Source organism: Anarhichas minor, unplaced genomic scaffold (assembly GCF_050575085.1).
Source record: "Anarhichas minor isolate MPS153535 unplaced genomic scaffold, ASM5057508v1 ptg000043l, whole genome shotgun sequence".
Lineage (NCBI taxonomy): Eukaryota > Metazoa > Chordata > Actinopteri > Perciformes > Anarhichadidae > Anarhichas > Anarhichas minor.
In genome coordinates this window covers 1,246,283-1,260,761 of record NW_027466489.1, presented here as the reverse complement: position 1 = coordinate 1,260,761, position 14,479 = coordinate 1,246,283, and the positions used below count along the sequence as shown (strand labels likewise).

General features: G+C 40.9%; 1 protein-coding gene across 1 annotated transcript; it reads left to right on the top strand.

Annotated features, from left to right (window-relative positions):
* Positions 1-4,872: 4,872 nt before the first annotated feature.
* pfkmb (phosphofructokinase, muscle b) lies at positions 4,873-14,260 on the top strand. The gene is made up of 24 exons (XM_076110538.1): positions 4,873-4,985; positions 6,091-6,162; positions 7,510-7,608; positions 8,844-8,917; positions 9,169-9,246; positions 9,487-9,676; positions 9,872-10,037; positions 10,127-10,171; positions 10,332-10,440; positions 10,548-10,643; positions 10,725-10,817; positions 10,950-11,075; positions 11,240-11,304; positions 11,397-11,460; positions 11,574-11,720; positions 11,800-11,870; positions 11,990-12,077; positions 12,163-12,315; positions 12,427-12,591; positions 12,668-12,729; positions 12,833-12,944; positions 13,049-13,148; positions 13,234-13,339; positions 14,038-14,260. Exons 1-24 carry the CDS (start codon positions 4,895-4,897, stop codon positions 14,174-14,176), a joined length of 2,511 nt encoding a protein of 836 aa, XP_075966653.1. The 5' UTR covers positions 4,873-4,894; the 3' UTR covers positions 14,177-14,260.
* Positions 14,261-14,479: the final 219 nt, after the last annotated feature.

The following is a 14,479-nucleotide window of genomic DNA, read 5'->3' as shown; positions in this document are numbered from 1 at the left end:
TATCGTGCGACCCAGATCTGCATGACCAAGCTAAGATTAGTTTAACTGTTGTTGCCACTTCAGCTGCACGACACGGTGTGTCTGTGTGTGTGTGTGTGCTATACAGTGTTTACATGTGAAGTGTGTGTGTTGACTGATATGACACCCATGCACAAGCTGATGCACAGGCTGGTTCTGCTTTGATCAATGGTGCCTGGCATTGGGAGGGGTGGGGGGAGGGGGGCAGCTTGAGGTGAGCTGGGGAGGGGGGTCTGAACCTCCCACTGGTGCTGATGAAGACGAATGAGCTAACAAGACATGACGGAATTGCTTTTGCAAAGAGGGGGGCTGAATGGTGTAGCGTGATATTGTGTTGAGGGCGGCTAAAGGGGCAGGTTGATTTATTGTTCCAGCAGCAGATAGCCCCCGTTTTACCTCACCTCCCTCCCTACTTATTCACAGAGACCCTTCGGTCTTTAATTACAGCCCCCAGCCTCCTCTATTCTCTTCATGTCCTTATTAGAAGAGTCATACCACACATCATACATCCACGCTGGCAGAGGACAACAGTAAATATGACACGAAGCCTGAGGGAGATAGGGAGGATTGGTGCCCAAAATGTCACGGCCATGTTGATTTTGCATTCGTTACCACCTTATGGTCAGGAAAACAAAAAGGAAATACAGAAACTGGGAAAGAGTAATGAAGTCAGGGATCTGAAGGTCAAAGGAAGAGCTAGAAAAAAACGGGAGTGGATGAAATCGAGGAGAGGAGGAAAATGGGGCGATTAAGATATGTACATAATGGGAAAGAGGGATCGGGGGATGACAAATGGAGAAATCCTCAGAGAGAGGAGGAGAGATAAAGACATGTTAAATGGTGTGGGAGGCCTGTTAGTAAGGTGGAGCACGGTTGTCCAACCTGATGAATTCATAAAAGGCCTTTGGACGAGAGAGGAGGAAAGTGAAACAATAGAAGAATGCAGAATTGAGATTAAAAAAAAAAGGTAAAAGTTGGAGCATTATCAGTGAGAATAAGATGGACCAGCAGCACTTATTGCCTTACTGGCCAATTACAGATTAGTCTGTTTGTTCTAAAATGAATATGAATAATGTAATTATACAGCACAAGACTCCCCTGCACCAATAAGTGGACAAATAGCTGTGCAGGTCTACATTAGTGATTCTCCACAGCGAAAAGGCGAGAGAGGGGGAGAGGTAAGGTGTCGGGAGGGTGTGTGTGTGTGTGTGTGTGTGTGTGTGTCCCAACACAATTTATCACTGCATTGCCATTCGCTCACTGAAATATCAGCCTATTAAAACATTCATTGAGATGATTAAACTGCAATAAAATCTAACAAAATTTGCACTGACACTTTCAGTGCATGATTTATTAGGGCAAGGCTTTGCATGTGCCTCTCCAACCCCGATAAACACAGAGTGGGAAAGATCAGATGCTGCTGCCACCTGTTGGCTGACTGTGAGTTCAGTCAGGTTGGACAGAATCTGTACTGAAGAGCAAAGTATCGACATTAAAATGACTCTTTGATTACTTTTTTACTTTTTAACTGCATACGGACTTGTTTTGAAACTATGCATTTTTTGTCCTTGTTTTTATGTTATTATTTCATTGATATTTTAAATTGAAATGTTCACAACTTGATTCCATGACTAATTAAAGATAATTTTGGTACAATTCTATTTTATGTTTCAGTGTGTTACTCATATTATCACTCTATAAAAGATCTGACATTTTTCCTAATAACTTGTTATTTTCATCATGGATTATTCTCACAATCATTTTCCTGATTACTGCATTAATGGTTTGGACTATAAAGCCCATGATGACGAATCCAAACTGCTTATTTAAAGATATGCACTATGCTGTCATAGAAGACAGTAAAGGTTGGAACCTGAAAGCAGGAACCAATGATTTTATTTTTTTTGCTTAAAAAATGGCAAACAAATATGAGGGACATTTTTTTGTCGCTCAACTAATCGATTAATGAAACTAATTCAGCTCTTAGACAAAGATCTTTGACAACATTTGGGCACCAGAACGCCTCAGTTTCAACGTTTTGTCTCGGTGCTTGTTAAAGAGACTCAGATACTAAGTCCCAACGATCTGTTGCAGCTACAGTGACTCTAAGAAAGACAAGTAAAAGGCATAAGAAAAAGGTTTTGTGAAATATTGTTAAATATGCAGCTTCATATCTCTAAATGTCAGAGCAGTTTCTTTATGCAAATTTGAATTACATGTATTTGGAAACCATTATGCAATCATTGAGAACTGTGTTGCCATAATACAAGTCATTATCTAATAATCCCATTCACTTCCACACAGCATGATCTAATTACTCACTGTATGTTTCACATAATTGAGAAGTTGAGGAGTCAGATGGTCCACATTTCACTGCATTAGCTGAGGTGGAAGTGTTTTGTGTTGAACTGGTGCTGTATTGATCCGTATGGTTTATTACAGGCTGTGCCAGTGTTAATACTGTCCGGGAAGACGGGAGGGGGGGGGGATTACCTGGAAATGGAGCTATTGATCGGGTTTGCCTCCAGAGAGGGCTACACGTCGCTCAACCCACCAGGGGCACACAGTATTGGAAAAATGCTGCACAAACAAACACCACCGGAGACGTGTGTTTATGACAAGCTGCTGCCTTTAGTCCAGAGTGATGTATCTGCTTTAGAGGTCATTTTGCTGGTGGGAAAGTGTGGTGTTAAAGGAGTCACGATGACCTTCACAAATGACATGAGTTGATGAATCACATCAATAGCAAACCATTTTATTTAAAGCCCTTTTAACTAGTTTGATGCCCGGTGCTTGTTTGGGTGGATGTCTTGTATTTCTATTTCTGTGAGGACCAATTCGAATTTTAGACCTGGCGAGTGGCGACACTTAAAGGGTGATTTGAGGGTTAAGTGTAAGGATTACAGATACTAGAACCCAAAAGCACAACTCGGAGACAAGATTCAGGTATAGATTTCTTTACTTGGTAAAGGCAGGGTCAACACCGGGAGGTCAGTCCAAAAGGCAAACAAATCCAACAAGGGGCAGGCAAAAATCCAAGGTCGAGAAAACAGGCAGACAGGGTCGGAACAGGCAGATCAGAATAGTACGATATATATATATATAACACTGGAGAGCTTGGCAGAGACACACAAGACAATCTGGCAGGGAACAAGTGCAAGTGAGGGGACCTAAATAGTGAGGGCTAATGAGGGAATGGGCTGCAGGTGAGATGGGTGTGGAGGACCAGGTGAGGGGAATGAGAGATGATCGGGTGTGAATGGTAGGATCTGAAATGACAGGAGAGTTAGTAAAATAAGCAGACAGGATGAAAACAAACTAATATGAAGGGGAAGTCGTGACATTAAGACGAGAATTAGGTTTGTGTGTGTGTGCTTTCACGTTGTCAGGCTGCCTGTGCTTCACTATTGTAATCTCAACATGCTCTGGCATGAGAGTCACTCCAGTGTCACCACCACATTGCTGCATATAGCTCACTGTGTGCGGCGTGGCTGCAACGTCATGCAGCAGCAGTGATTTAAATAATTTTGACCCCAGATTACTTCACAGCTACATTTATACTGTTACATATAGTGCAGCTGGAGACATACAGTCATGTAGTTCACCAGACTTTTTAAAAAAAATGTGTCGGTTTAATATAACTTCAATTTGACTGTGCTCTCTCCATAAAATTATTTGAGGCATACTTGTATTAAAAGGCTCCATGGATTACTTTAACTGTCGCAGGAAGTCATATTTAACATATTGTGGTGTATAATAATACACAGAACACTCAAATTTAGCCTGATCTATTTCTGCAAGATATCTATGTTTGTATTGAAGATAACAAACATTATAAAGCAAATAATACCACGTTTTTAAAAACATACGGTGTTGATTTCCCTACATCGGATTTTTAGGGTTGGTAGATTGTTGTGTGGTTACATTATGTGTAATTTAAACTTAAAATAACCAATTTAGTCATTTTCAATTCTTGAAGAAAACTTTATTCGTCTTGCATGCCTCCACGGTGAACGGAGAATCCCAAAAATGGCTGGAGACAAGGTAAATCCTTAATGAGTTCAAGTAAATGGAGGCCAGGATTGACAACACCAAAACTATATCAAAACATCCGTTTACAAAGTCTAACGCAACTCATGCAGTATAATGGAGATCTCAGTTTCACCATTTATTTAAAGCACTTCCTCAACTCCCTTGCACATGCGCGCTGTGATTCCGTCCATGAGTGGCGGTAGTGTTTTAATCCATATAGTTTTGCTGACCTCCATTTACTTCAATTCAACAATGATTCCCTCCGTGTTCAGCCATTTTAGGATTCTCTGATCCTCCAAAGGCATGAGAGATAAAACCTGTTTTCTTCTAAAATGCAAGGTATCAGGGTGAGTAATTGATATAATACATTAGTTACGCTATACATTTCATACGAAGTTATAAATAATATAAGTGCAGAATAAGGATGATTTAGTGTAATGTAGTAAAATAGCATTGTTATATGTCGGTAAAATAAAATAGTGTTGCCTATGTTACTACGTCTTGTTCTGCTTAGAACATCTTATTCCCATAGTAGTAGTAATACTGTTGATATATAATTGATGACAAGGTACAGGTGTGTTTTTGTAAAGTGCTTCGCTAAAATCGTCAATATAAGGAAATGCTCCTGTTCCTGTTGTTTTGTATTATACTGTAATATGATGCAATAATGTGTTGTGTTACTTGTGTTACAGCACTGCTTCCCTCTGATTATAACAGACACCGGTGGATTGTATTGCCATGCTTTAGCGATGAAGGTCATTCCTCACCAATGAAGTAGTGACATCAAAGCTATTAATACCGATCAGATGCAGAATGGTTTCTCAAGAAGAGAGGTGCTGTGAGGATGTTGTACCCGGGCGTCTTTTCAGCCCAGTGGCTCTTCTGTGTCACACTGCTGGCCTGGCTGATGTTCTGGCTCACAAAGAAGGCTCAAGGTATGAGTACAGTGTGGATATTTGTGTCTTTGTGTGCTTGTTGCGAGTCATTTCAGTCTTATTTAGAAGCCTATAGTCCTTAAATTCAATTCGTCTGAGCAATACTTGTGGAAACTTTTACCATGTCTTTTTGTGGTAAATTATCATATGAATTTACCAGGTCATAAATGCACTAGCATGACATGTTTTAACATGTTCAGTTGTGGGTATGACTGTGCAGTTTCACAGTAATGGACGATAAAAAGGGGAGGGGTTCCTGCGTGTTTTATAGATAGCAGCACTGTGTCTGCATCCAAACATCTTGTATCTATTTAAAGACAACTCCAGTAAGCTGCCTGCAACAAACACGCCTCCCACTCTCACTGTTGTCACATTGATTATTTTGTTTGTAGGGGTAGTACTGCGCCGTATCTACTCACATATCTGATTCATTACTCCAGACAGGAATAGAGGACTAACACGATATAATGTGTCGGCAAGTGGAAGAGGAGTCAATTAAAAGTAACTGACGGTTGTGTCATGGGGGTTGAATTTCCCCCCCATACAGAAATTACTTATACTAAGAAATTACAAACAAGTACAATTGTTTATGTGATTTATATGCTTTGTAAGCGGAAGCCATCCATTTATAATACCCAGAGGTCTTGTTTGTGTGCAACCAATTTCATCTTCTAGCAGGAAATACAACATCAATCTTTATTGAACTGGACATATGTGACTTGCTGAATTCAGAGGAGACTGTTTATTTCTTTGTTTTAATAAATGGAGATTGTGCAAAATATGTTTATGTGCTTGTTCCCTGCCATGCATTCCTCAGAAAACCAGCCTGTCAGCTGCAGCCGATAGCAAAATATATAAGGCCAGTGGGAGTAAACTAACCTGCCATGTACAGATAGAGGATGTTGCATTGTGATCACAAATGCTTGAAATGAGAGAAAATACTGAGGAATAATGCTTGAGCAAGTTGTCTTTTATAGAAAAGGTCTATCATGTGAATGAGTAGCTGCCTTATACTCTGGAGTGTATTATGAAGAGGTTTTCTATACACAGTACAGCTGAGTCTGGATCACATTCTGGGTAATATGTCATGGTTCTCCCTCCTCAGGTACTAATGACCTCTCAGCATCTGAATGTAAAAGCAAGACGACCTCGAGCTCTGATCCACCTGGGGATGCTGGTAAGCTGGACCATAATTAAAGATCTATGACTATCAGTTTGAATATGTAGAGTTTTCGAAGTAGGGCAGTCGTAGATCTATGAATCAATTACTATATGTAATTACTAACGGTGCCAAGATGCACATCTATATTTGTTTGATTTGTTGAGTTGCTCTGACTGCAGATAGTCAAATACAGTGGAGATATGATACTGTAGCTACAACACTGAATCGCAGTGGATGTTAATAAAACAGTTTGATGCCAACCAACAAAAAAACAACATTAGTGTTAAAAAATAAATCAAATGGAACTAAATCAAGTGCAGGTATTTAATCAAATGAAAAGTAAATAAATAGAATAGATTAATTACATCAGCTTTCACCCCTTCACTATGACACATCTGAATCGATCCATTGTTTTTAACACATGGAGACAGGAGTCCCAACACACACATACATTATGTATGTGTGTGTGTTGTATATATGTATCATACATATGTACACAGTGCAAATACAGCACCACCATTTGGTGTCCCTGAATGGAGGTGCAATCAAGGTACAGTATGTTGTTCTAACTACTTCATCAAGAAGGTCAAACACCTACTTATTTTTGGAGAATATTATATAATGAATACAAAGAAACATTTCAAACAAAGCTGAGATGAAGTTAACAAGATGTAACAGTCAGGAGAAACAACATTTCTATGGCAATTACTATCTCAGAGTACCTTTAAAAAAAAAACTATATACTTATATAGGTATATATTGCAGTGAAAAACAAGGCCACGGTGAGTAAAATGTGCCAGGAGCAAAAAATGCCCGACATTGCTTGAGGGTCAGAGGATTAATGCCATGCAGTGGTCAGTGTCCAGAATTTGTGGCATAACTTGAATACTGCTGTTCACTCACGGTCCCCATGCATCTTGAAATGGGAACAATTGTCCAGATTTTCAAAGCCTAATCTATTATTCAGTGTACTATATTTGAAATGAATTTAGATCAATTTCCAGATATTTGTATTTGTGAGGTTTCACATTGATTCTAAAGAAGAAAAAGCCTAAAGCACTTTGATTAAATGCTGTAAAACAATAAAATATGAAACATGACAAAGGGGGTGCATGGGGTGGGGGTGGGGGGGTTGAATAATTTTAATAGGCACTGTGTACGTGTGTGTGCATCTAAATGTGTTTGTGAAACTATTTGTGTCTCGATGTCTGTCTGCCAAGAGGATAGTTAGGCTGTGCACTTTTGCACCTGTTGTTACTTTTCCTTAGTGAGCAAGCTGAGTTAGAGGTGAGAGGCTTCTTGTACTCCACACTGTACAGCAGGGTGGCAGGGATCTTTACACTCAAGGCCTCTTTCCCTCAGCCAGCTCCAGGACCATGGCACAACCGGCTTCCCCCGACCAAACCAAGATGGGAGAGGGTCGGGCGATCGCCGTGCTGACTTCAGGAGGCGATGCCCAGGGTAAGTGAAGGGTTTCCAGGGTGGTCTGTGAGTGTGGAGGGCCAAGGCAAAGCATGTCCGCTGTTTGTTCGGATCTGGTGTGTGGGAAGTCACTATACTTAATAACGCAACAGCTGGATTTAATGACATAAAAAGAAGTATTTGAGACATGAAGTGAGTTAGAAACTTAGACATATATAATTGTGATGACTCTTGAATAGTCATTGGTTGTCTGAATAGTCCCTGTAGCCTACATACAGATCTCAATACTGTAGCTTTAAGTTTGATACAATATGTCCTTTAGGTAGCTATTAGCACTAGAAATAACATTGCTTTTTGCCTAAATTCTAACCCCTTTTTACTGTCAAATTCAATCATGATTGCAGCTTCCCTCTATATCAAATTTGACAACTCGGCATTTTTTTATGAGCAATAATCCTGGATTAATGATCCTGGCAGCATGGATTCCTTCACTGCCAGCAAGCTGCTGGGACCACAGAGTGAGACAGCCTCTCCCCTGACCTTTAACTTGATTAGGAATATCTCCACTGTGACCTTTGGGAAGTGTGTCAGCGACCCCACACAACCCTGGAGTTTTTGACCAGTGACCCAGTGAGATATCCATCTCTGTTTTTATGCCTATCTGAACTTTATAAGACTTTGGGGCAAGTGTGTAAATGCAAAAAACCGCACAGCTTGATTACCCTTAACCTTCCTTCTGTTTAATTCCCCAAAATACATAATCCTCATTACAACCATACCTTTTTACTTATGCTGATATCCTTAAGTCCAAGTTTCTTCCTCTGGTCCTTCCTCCTCTCTCTCTCTCTGTAACACTGTATCTGTGGACTAATTTTAGAGGCATGACCTTTCTGTCATGCGTTTGTAAAGTGGTTAGGTGAAGTGAGACGGATGTCCTTTGCTTCTTTTCTCTCCTCTCCTCCTTTACACTGTAAGTGGAGATACTTTTGGCACCATTGAAGATAATCTATCCACATCTTGTCCTTTAAGCAACCCCCTGACTTTTGAGAGTGCAGGCAGAGACCTACTTGCCTTTCCTGCAAAACAAGCTTTCCACGATCACTGACAAATAAAATTGTACTATAATATTGTTTTATATAGGTCATTTTTTTCACCATCATTTAACCATTATTCTATTCAATCATGTATTCCATTCAATGATTGCTTCCACCTGAGTGTGAGCGTTATCACAAGGTTCTCATTATATGTGCTAATGTGCACTTCTGTGCCTACAGGAATGAATGCAGCTGTGAGGGCCACAGTTCGAGTGGGAATTTACACTGGAGCTAAAGTGTATTTTGTCCATGAGGTAAATACTGCTTTTAAATTTTCTGTTTTCACTGTTTGATAAATCATCGATTGCACAATGACAAAACAAATTTTAAAAAATGGTCAAAATGTCATCAAGTTCCCACAGCTCTCGGGGTTATCTTCATTTTGCATGTACTGTCTATACAACAATCTAAAAATACAAAAGTTATTTAACCAACAATCAATCAATTAATAATATGAACCGAAAATACCCCTTTCCAAAGAGGTGATATTTTGTTTTGTTGACAGGGTTACCAAGGTCTGGTGGATGGAGGAGACAATATCCGCCCTGCTACTTGGGAGAGTGTGTCAATGATGCTACAACTGGTGAGAACAAGCATATTTATCTGCACGATTATCTCAACTCTGTTTTTAACTTAACTTAAGTAACAGTAAGTGGGATGGGTGATCTGTGTAACTCTAGCAGTTCATCGGCCTCTACAGTGCAGTTCTGTAGGTCAAATGGTTAATTAAATGCCAAGGTTCCTTAAATAGCTTAAGACTTAATGGACCTATCTGCCTCCTTGCGATTCTTGTTTGAAACTCTTCCTCCTTGCCTAATGTCAGGGTGGGACTGTGATCGGAAGTGCCCGCTGTCAGGATTTCCGCACCAAGGAGGGACGCACCAAGGCCGCCTGTAACTTGGTCAAGCTGGGCATCACCAACCTTTGTGTGATTGGTGGTGATGGCAGTCTGACGGGTGCCAACCAGTTCAGAACCGAGTGGAGTGAGCTGCTGGCAGACCTGATCAAAACTGGTGAGAGCCATGAGCCAAAAATGGATTGTTCTAAGCCACACAGCCTCAAATGAAATGTCTCTTTGCACATATCTGCCCCTCTAAACTGATGTTATGGTACAAGTTGCTGTTGGTTTATGGCATGTTGGTAATTCTGACTGCAGCCACTATTTGAGAATCAACAGCTTCTAAGAGTGTTGTCACCTGTGGTCTCAGGCAAGATCACGTCAGCTGAGGCAAAGGGTTCCTCCCATCTCAATATCGTTGGCATGGTGGGCTCCATTGACAATGACTTCTGTGGCACCGACATGACCATCGGCACAGACTCTGCGCTGCATCGCATTATAGAGATAGTGGATGCTATCACCACCACAGCACAAAGGTATGCATGTGATTATTACTGCATTTATTTAATGGACAGACTTGCCATGCCATTTTAAGAGTCTTGACATGCTGTGTGGTGTTGTGCAGTCACCAGAGGACCTTCATCCTGGAGGTAATGGGCAGGCACTGTGGGTGAGTACAGCCTGTGTGTTGTCAACGTCATTAAACAGCTGGTTATACAATAACTACAAAACATGTACTGTCTATGGATGAAATAGTGAAATGTCCCTTTCAACTACGTTACAGTTTTGCAAAAGACACTTGAACCCTGTGTATGACTCTTAACCTACAGTTACCTGGCTTTGGTGACAGCTCTGTCCTGTGGCGCTGACTGGGTGTTCATCCCAGAGATGCCCCCAGATGAGGGATGGGAGGAGCATCTGTGCAGAAGACTGGCAGAGGTAAATGTCCTGTCCTGCATCGTCTTCAATGACTAATTTAAATCCAGCTTCTTCTTTTTGTTTTAAGTCTGCTTATTGATCTTAAAAGTTTTCTCTGTCCCTCTCAGCAAAGAGGCCGCGGCTCCCGTTTGAATATTATCATTGTTGCAGAGGGAGCAATAGACCGCAACAGTAAAGCCATCACATGTGAAGGCATCAAAGAGGTCAGTAATAGCAGAACCCCAATATACCAGCACACATATAGGTTGTTCTTAAGATATTAAGATCTGAATCTCTCTGTCCAGCTGGTATCAAAGAGGCTCGGCATTGACACCCGCACCACCATCTTGGGCCATGTGCAGAGAGGAGGAACCCCTTCTGCCTTTGACAGAATCCTGGTAATACTACCTCTGTCCCATATATAAACCTTTTAAATATTTAACCACTAATCAAATTTTTCACTAACAATGTGATTAAACACAAGTGTACCGACTTCTCAAAGTTTCTGCTTTTTGATTGTCATGATTCAGGCCAGCAGGATGGGCGTGGAGGCTGTAATGGCTCTGCTGGAGGCCACCCCAGACACTCCCGCATGTGTGGTCAGCTTGTCTGGAAACATGGCTGTCAGGCTGCCTCTCATGGAGTGTGTGCAAATTGTGAGTAAAATCTGCTCAAGATGCAAAACAAATTAATTATGTTTCTTCAGTTTTTACAAAATTAACAAATGAACAAGCAAGCTTACAGAAAAGCAAGAAGTTTTTCATTTTTTTTTCAGTTCTGATTCAATTCTGAGATTCCTTTTTGTCTTCTGTCACTTCAGACTAAAGATGTGACCACAGCTATGGCTGAAGGGAGGTTTGAAGACGCGGTGAAGCTCAGGGGAAAGTGAGGCATTCTCTTTTGCATTTTTTTCTTTTTAACATTCTCAAGTGTTGTCCTGTGTTTTAATTAAATGCCTGTACATTTCTGTACAATAGGAGCTTTGAGAACAACTGGAACACTTACAAAATGCTGGCTCATGTGCACATCCCAGAAGCAAAGGTCAGGATCTAAGTTGAACCGCCTTATTGTTCATCAACTGTCTCTTAGTCAATAACTCCCAGTGGAAAATAAATATATCTTGACAAATGTCTCTGTGAATGTGCCCGTGCCAGAGTAATATCAACATTGCCATATTGAACGTGGGAGCTCCGTGTGCTGGAATGAATGCTGCAGTTCGTTCAACTGTCAGGATTGGGCTCCTCCAGGGCCACCAGATGCTGGCAGTGCACGACGGCTTCGACGGCTTGGCTCATGGAATGGTAAATTACACATACATAAACAAACAAGAAGGCTTTTACTTTCAGAGCATGATAGAGCATGCCCTCTGTCCCTGCACAGATTGAGCCTATTGGCTGGTCCGGAGTGGCAGGATGGACTGGAAAAGGAGGCTCCCTGCTGGGCACAAAGAGGTGAAATATTTCAACAAACATGTTGATTGGTACAGTAATACCAGTGCATGTTTCAGTGTTATTAAAATAATACTTTAAACTTGGCATTGTGTACTTCTGTGTTTTCCCTTTTTATAAAGGTCCCTGCCACATGAGTTTATGGAGGAGATCAGTCTGAGCATCGCTAAGTTCAACATCCATGCTATAGTCATTATTGGAGGCTTTGAGGTGAGCAGCGAAGTAATAGATTCACATCCCGAACACTAAAACTCAACATTTTACTGATTTCCTCGTTCCTCCCTGTCTTCACTAGGCATTTGTTGGGGGTCTGGAGTTGGTGCAGGCTAGAGAGAAGTATGAGGAACTTTGTATTCCCCTTGTCGTTGTTCCTGCTACTGTGTCCAACAATGTTCCTGGATCTGACTTCAGTGTTGGCACTGACACCGCACTTAACACTATAACCATGGTAATATTCATATACAGTAGAACATAAAACAAACACCAAGGCAATCCAAAAACTAAATCTTACTCCCTACATTCGTCTTCTCTTACTTCTTTCTCTCTTTCTCCTTTTCAGACATGCGACAGGATCAAACAATCAGCTGCCGGCACCAAGAGAAGAGTGTTTATTGTTGAGACCATGGGAGGATACTGCGGCTACCTGGCAACCATGGCTGGCTTGGCATCTGGAGCGGATGCTGCTTATATTTACGAGGAGCATTTCAGCATTCATGACCTAGAGGTCTGTCCTTGTGAATGTACAAAAGAGAGGAAGCTAGGTGATGACATCAGTGGTCTGATCCTTGATTTGTTTGTAGGTGAATGTGGAACATCTGGTGGAGAAGATGAAGACCACAGTGAAGAGAGGACTGATTCTGAGGTTTGTGTGAATTAACGTAAATTATATTCTGAGTAGATTCAACTTTACACTCTGCAGCTCACTGTGGCTTCACATCTCACCCAATATTCTACTTTTGTTTCAGAAATGAGAAATGCAATGCCAACTACACCACAGACTTTATCTTCAACCTGTACACAGAGGAGGGCAAGGGTGTGTTTGACTGCAGGAAGAATGTACTTGGACACATGCAGCAGGTGGGCCACAAGATGCAGACCTTCTATTTGTTGTATGCTGACACATTATATACGCCAAAAGATTTAATTTCAGAAACATAACGAAACCTATCCTTTCTTATAAGGGTGGAACACCCAGTCCTTTTGACAGGAATTTTGCAACCAAGATGGGGATCAAGTCTGTGTTGTGGTTGACTGACAAGCTGAAGGAAGGCTACAGACACGGTGAGGACATCTTGCATATTGTGTTGTAATGAGTCCTGTGCTCCCGGTGCTAATGTGTACTATATTTTTAATCCCAAACCTCCAGGTCGTATCTTTGCCAACTCTCCAGATTCCGCCTGTGTGCTGGGCATGAAGAAGAGATCGTTGGTCTTCCAGACTCTGGCAGAACTTAAAGATCACACTGACTTTGAGTAAGACTTAATTTCCATCCTCTCATTGTATTTTATTACCTATTCTCTTTTTCATTGTTTTGTGTTTACTCATATTGCACAGTTAGTGGGTTAGTGGACCAAAAAAATGGATTAAAACTTGATTGCTATAACATAAAGTTGATTGCTAACATGTTAGCTATAACGCTTAAAGAGACACATTTTTCCTCTTACGTCTCATGCTATTTATCAATCTAGATTATTTTGCTGTGAGTTGCCTATAGTTTTGGAGGCCTGTGGTGCTCAGAGTGCCAAAGCGCCAAAGAAATACATTTGAAAAACTCAACAGCAATGTCTCTTTCCAGAAATCATGACCCGGTTACTCAAGATAATCACCTTTTCAAATGTATTTTTTTTCGCTTTGAGTACCACAAGCTGAGTGACTTATGGTGTCATTATTTTGGAGAGAAAGCAGACAACTCAAACCAAAGCAAAATAGATTGGTAAATAGCACTGCAGGTAAGAGGAAAAATATGTATTTTTGATTTGGAGATGAACTGTCCCTTTCAGCCCCCTTGTTGTAAGTTTAGTTTGGAGTCTTTCTGCCAAACATCTGGTCAAAAATCACTTAATCAGCCTTAATTGAAATATCTCACATACATAATTTGACTTCCAGGCTTTAAGGGCGTTGTTCTTGTTGTTTTTATTTTCCTCTTTGTACTGACAAATGTCTTCTACAGACATCGTCTTCCAAAGATACAGTGGTGGCTAAAGCTGAGGCCCATCCTGAAAATCCTGGCCAAGTACAAGATCGATCTGGACACCACTGAAAAGGCTGCGATGGAACACGTCATCAAGAAGAGAGGTGGAGCTCCTTAGTAGCCATTCGCTCTCTGACCGTTTGTTGTTAAAAGCACATTTTAAACTCTGTCACTGAAAAGTGTAATAAAAATAAAGATGCTAATTATATCACCAAAACACATCGCAAGTCTCACATGTGATTATTTTTTAAAGAAAACATTTCTGTTGCCTGTGTCACAGCAAAAACGGACAGTGTTTGTTTGGTGTAGTTTACAGCTGTCTCCATTCACAGAGGCTCATTGCAATTATTGTGGTTTTGGTCTGTCTTATGATATTGGTATCTGTCTTGTGCATCCCCATCCCTCTATTTTCATCTAACAA

Excerpts from the sequence above, each read along its gene's own strand:
- pfkmb (XM_076110538.1), top strand. The coding sequence starts at position 4,895 with ATGTTGTACCCGGGCGTCTTTTCAGCCCAGTGGCTCTTCTGTGTCACA. Across the intron at positions 6,163-7,509 it reads TGATCCACCTGGGGATGCTG|CCAGCTCCAGGACCATGGCA; the intron begins GTAAGCTGGACC and ends TCTTTCCCTCAG. Across the intron at positions 11,721-11,799 it reads ACGGCTTGGCTCATGGAATG|ATTGAGCCTATTGGCTGGTC; the intron begins GTAAATTACACA and ends GTCCCTGCACAG.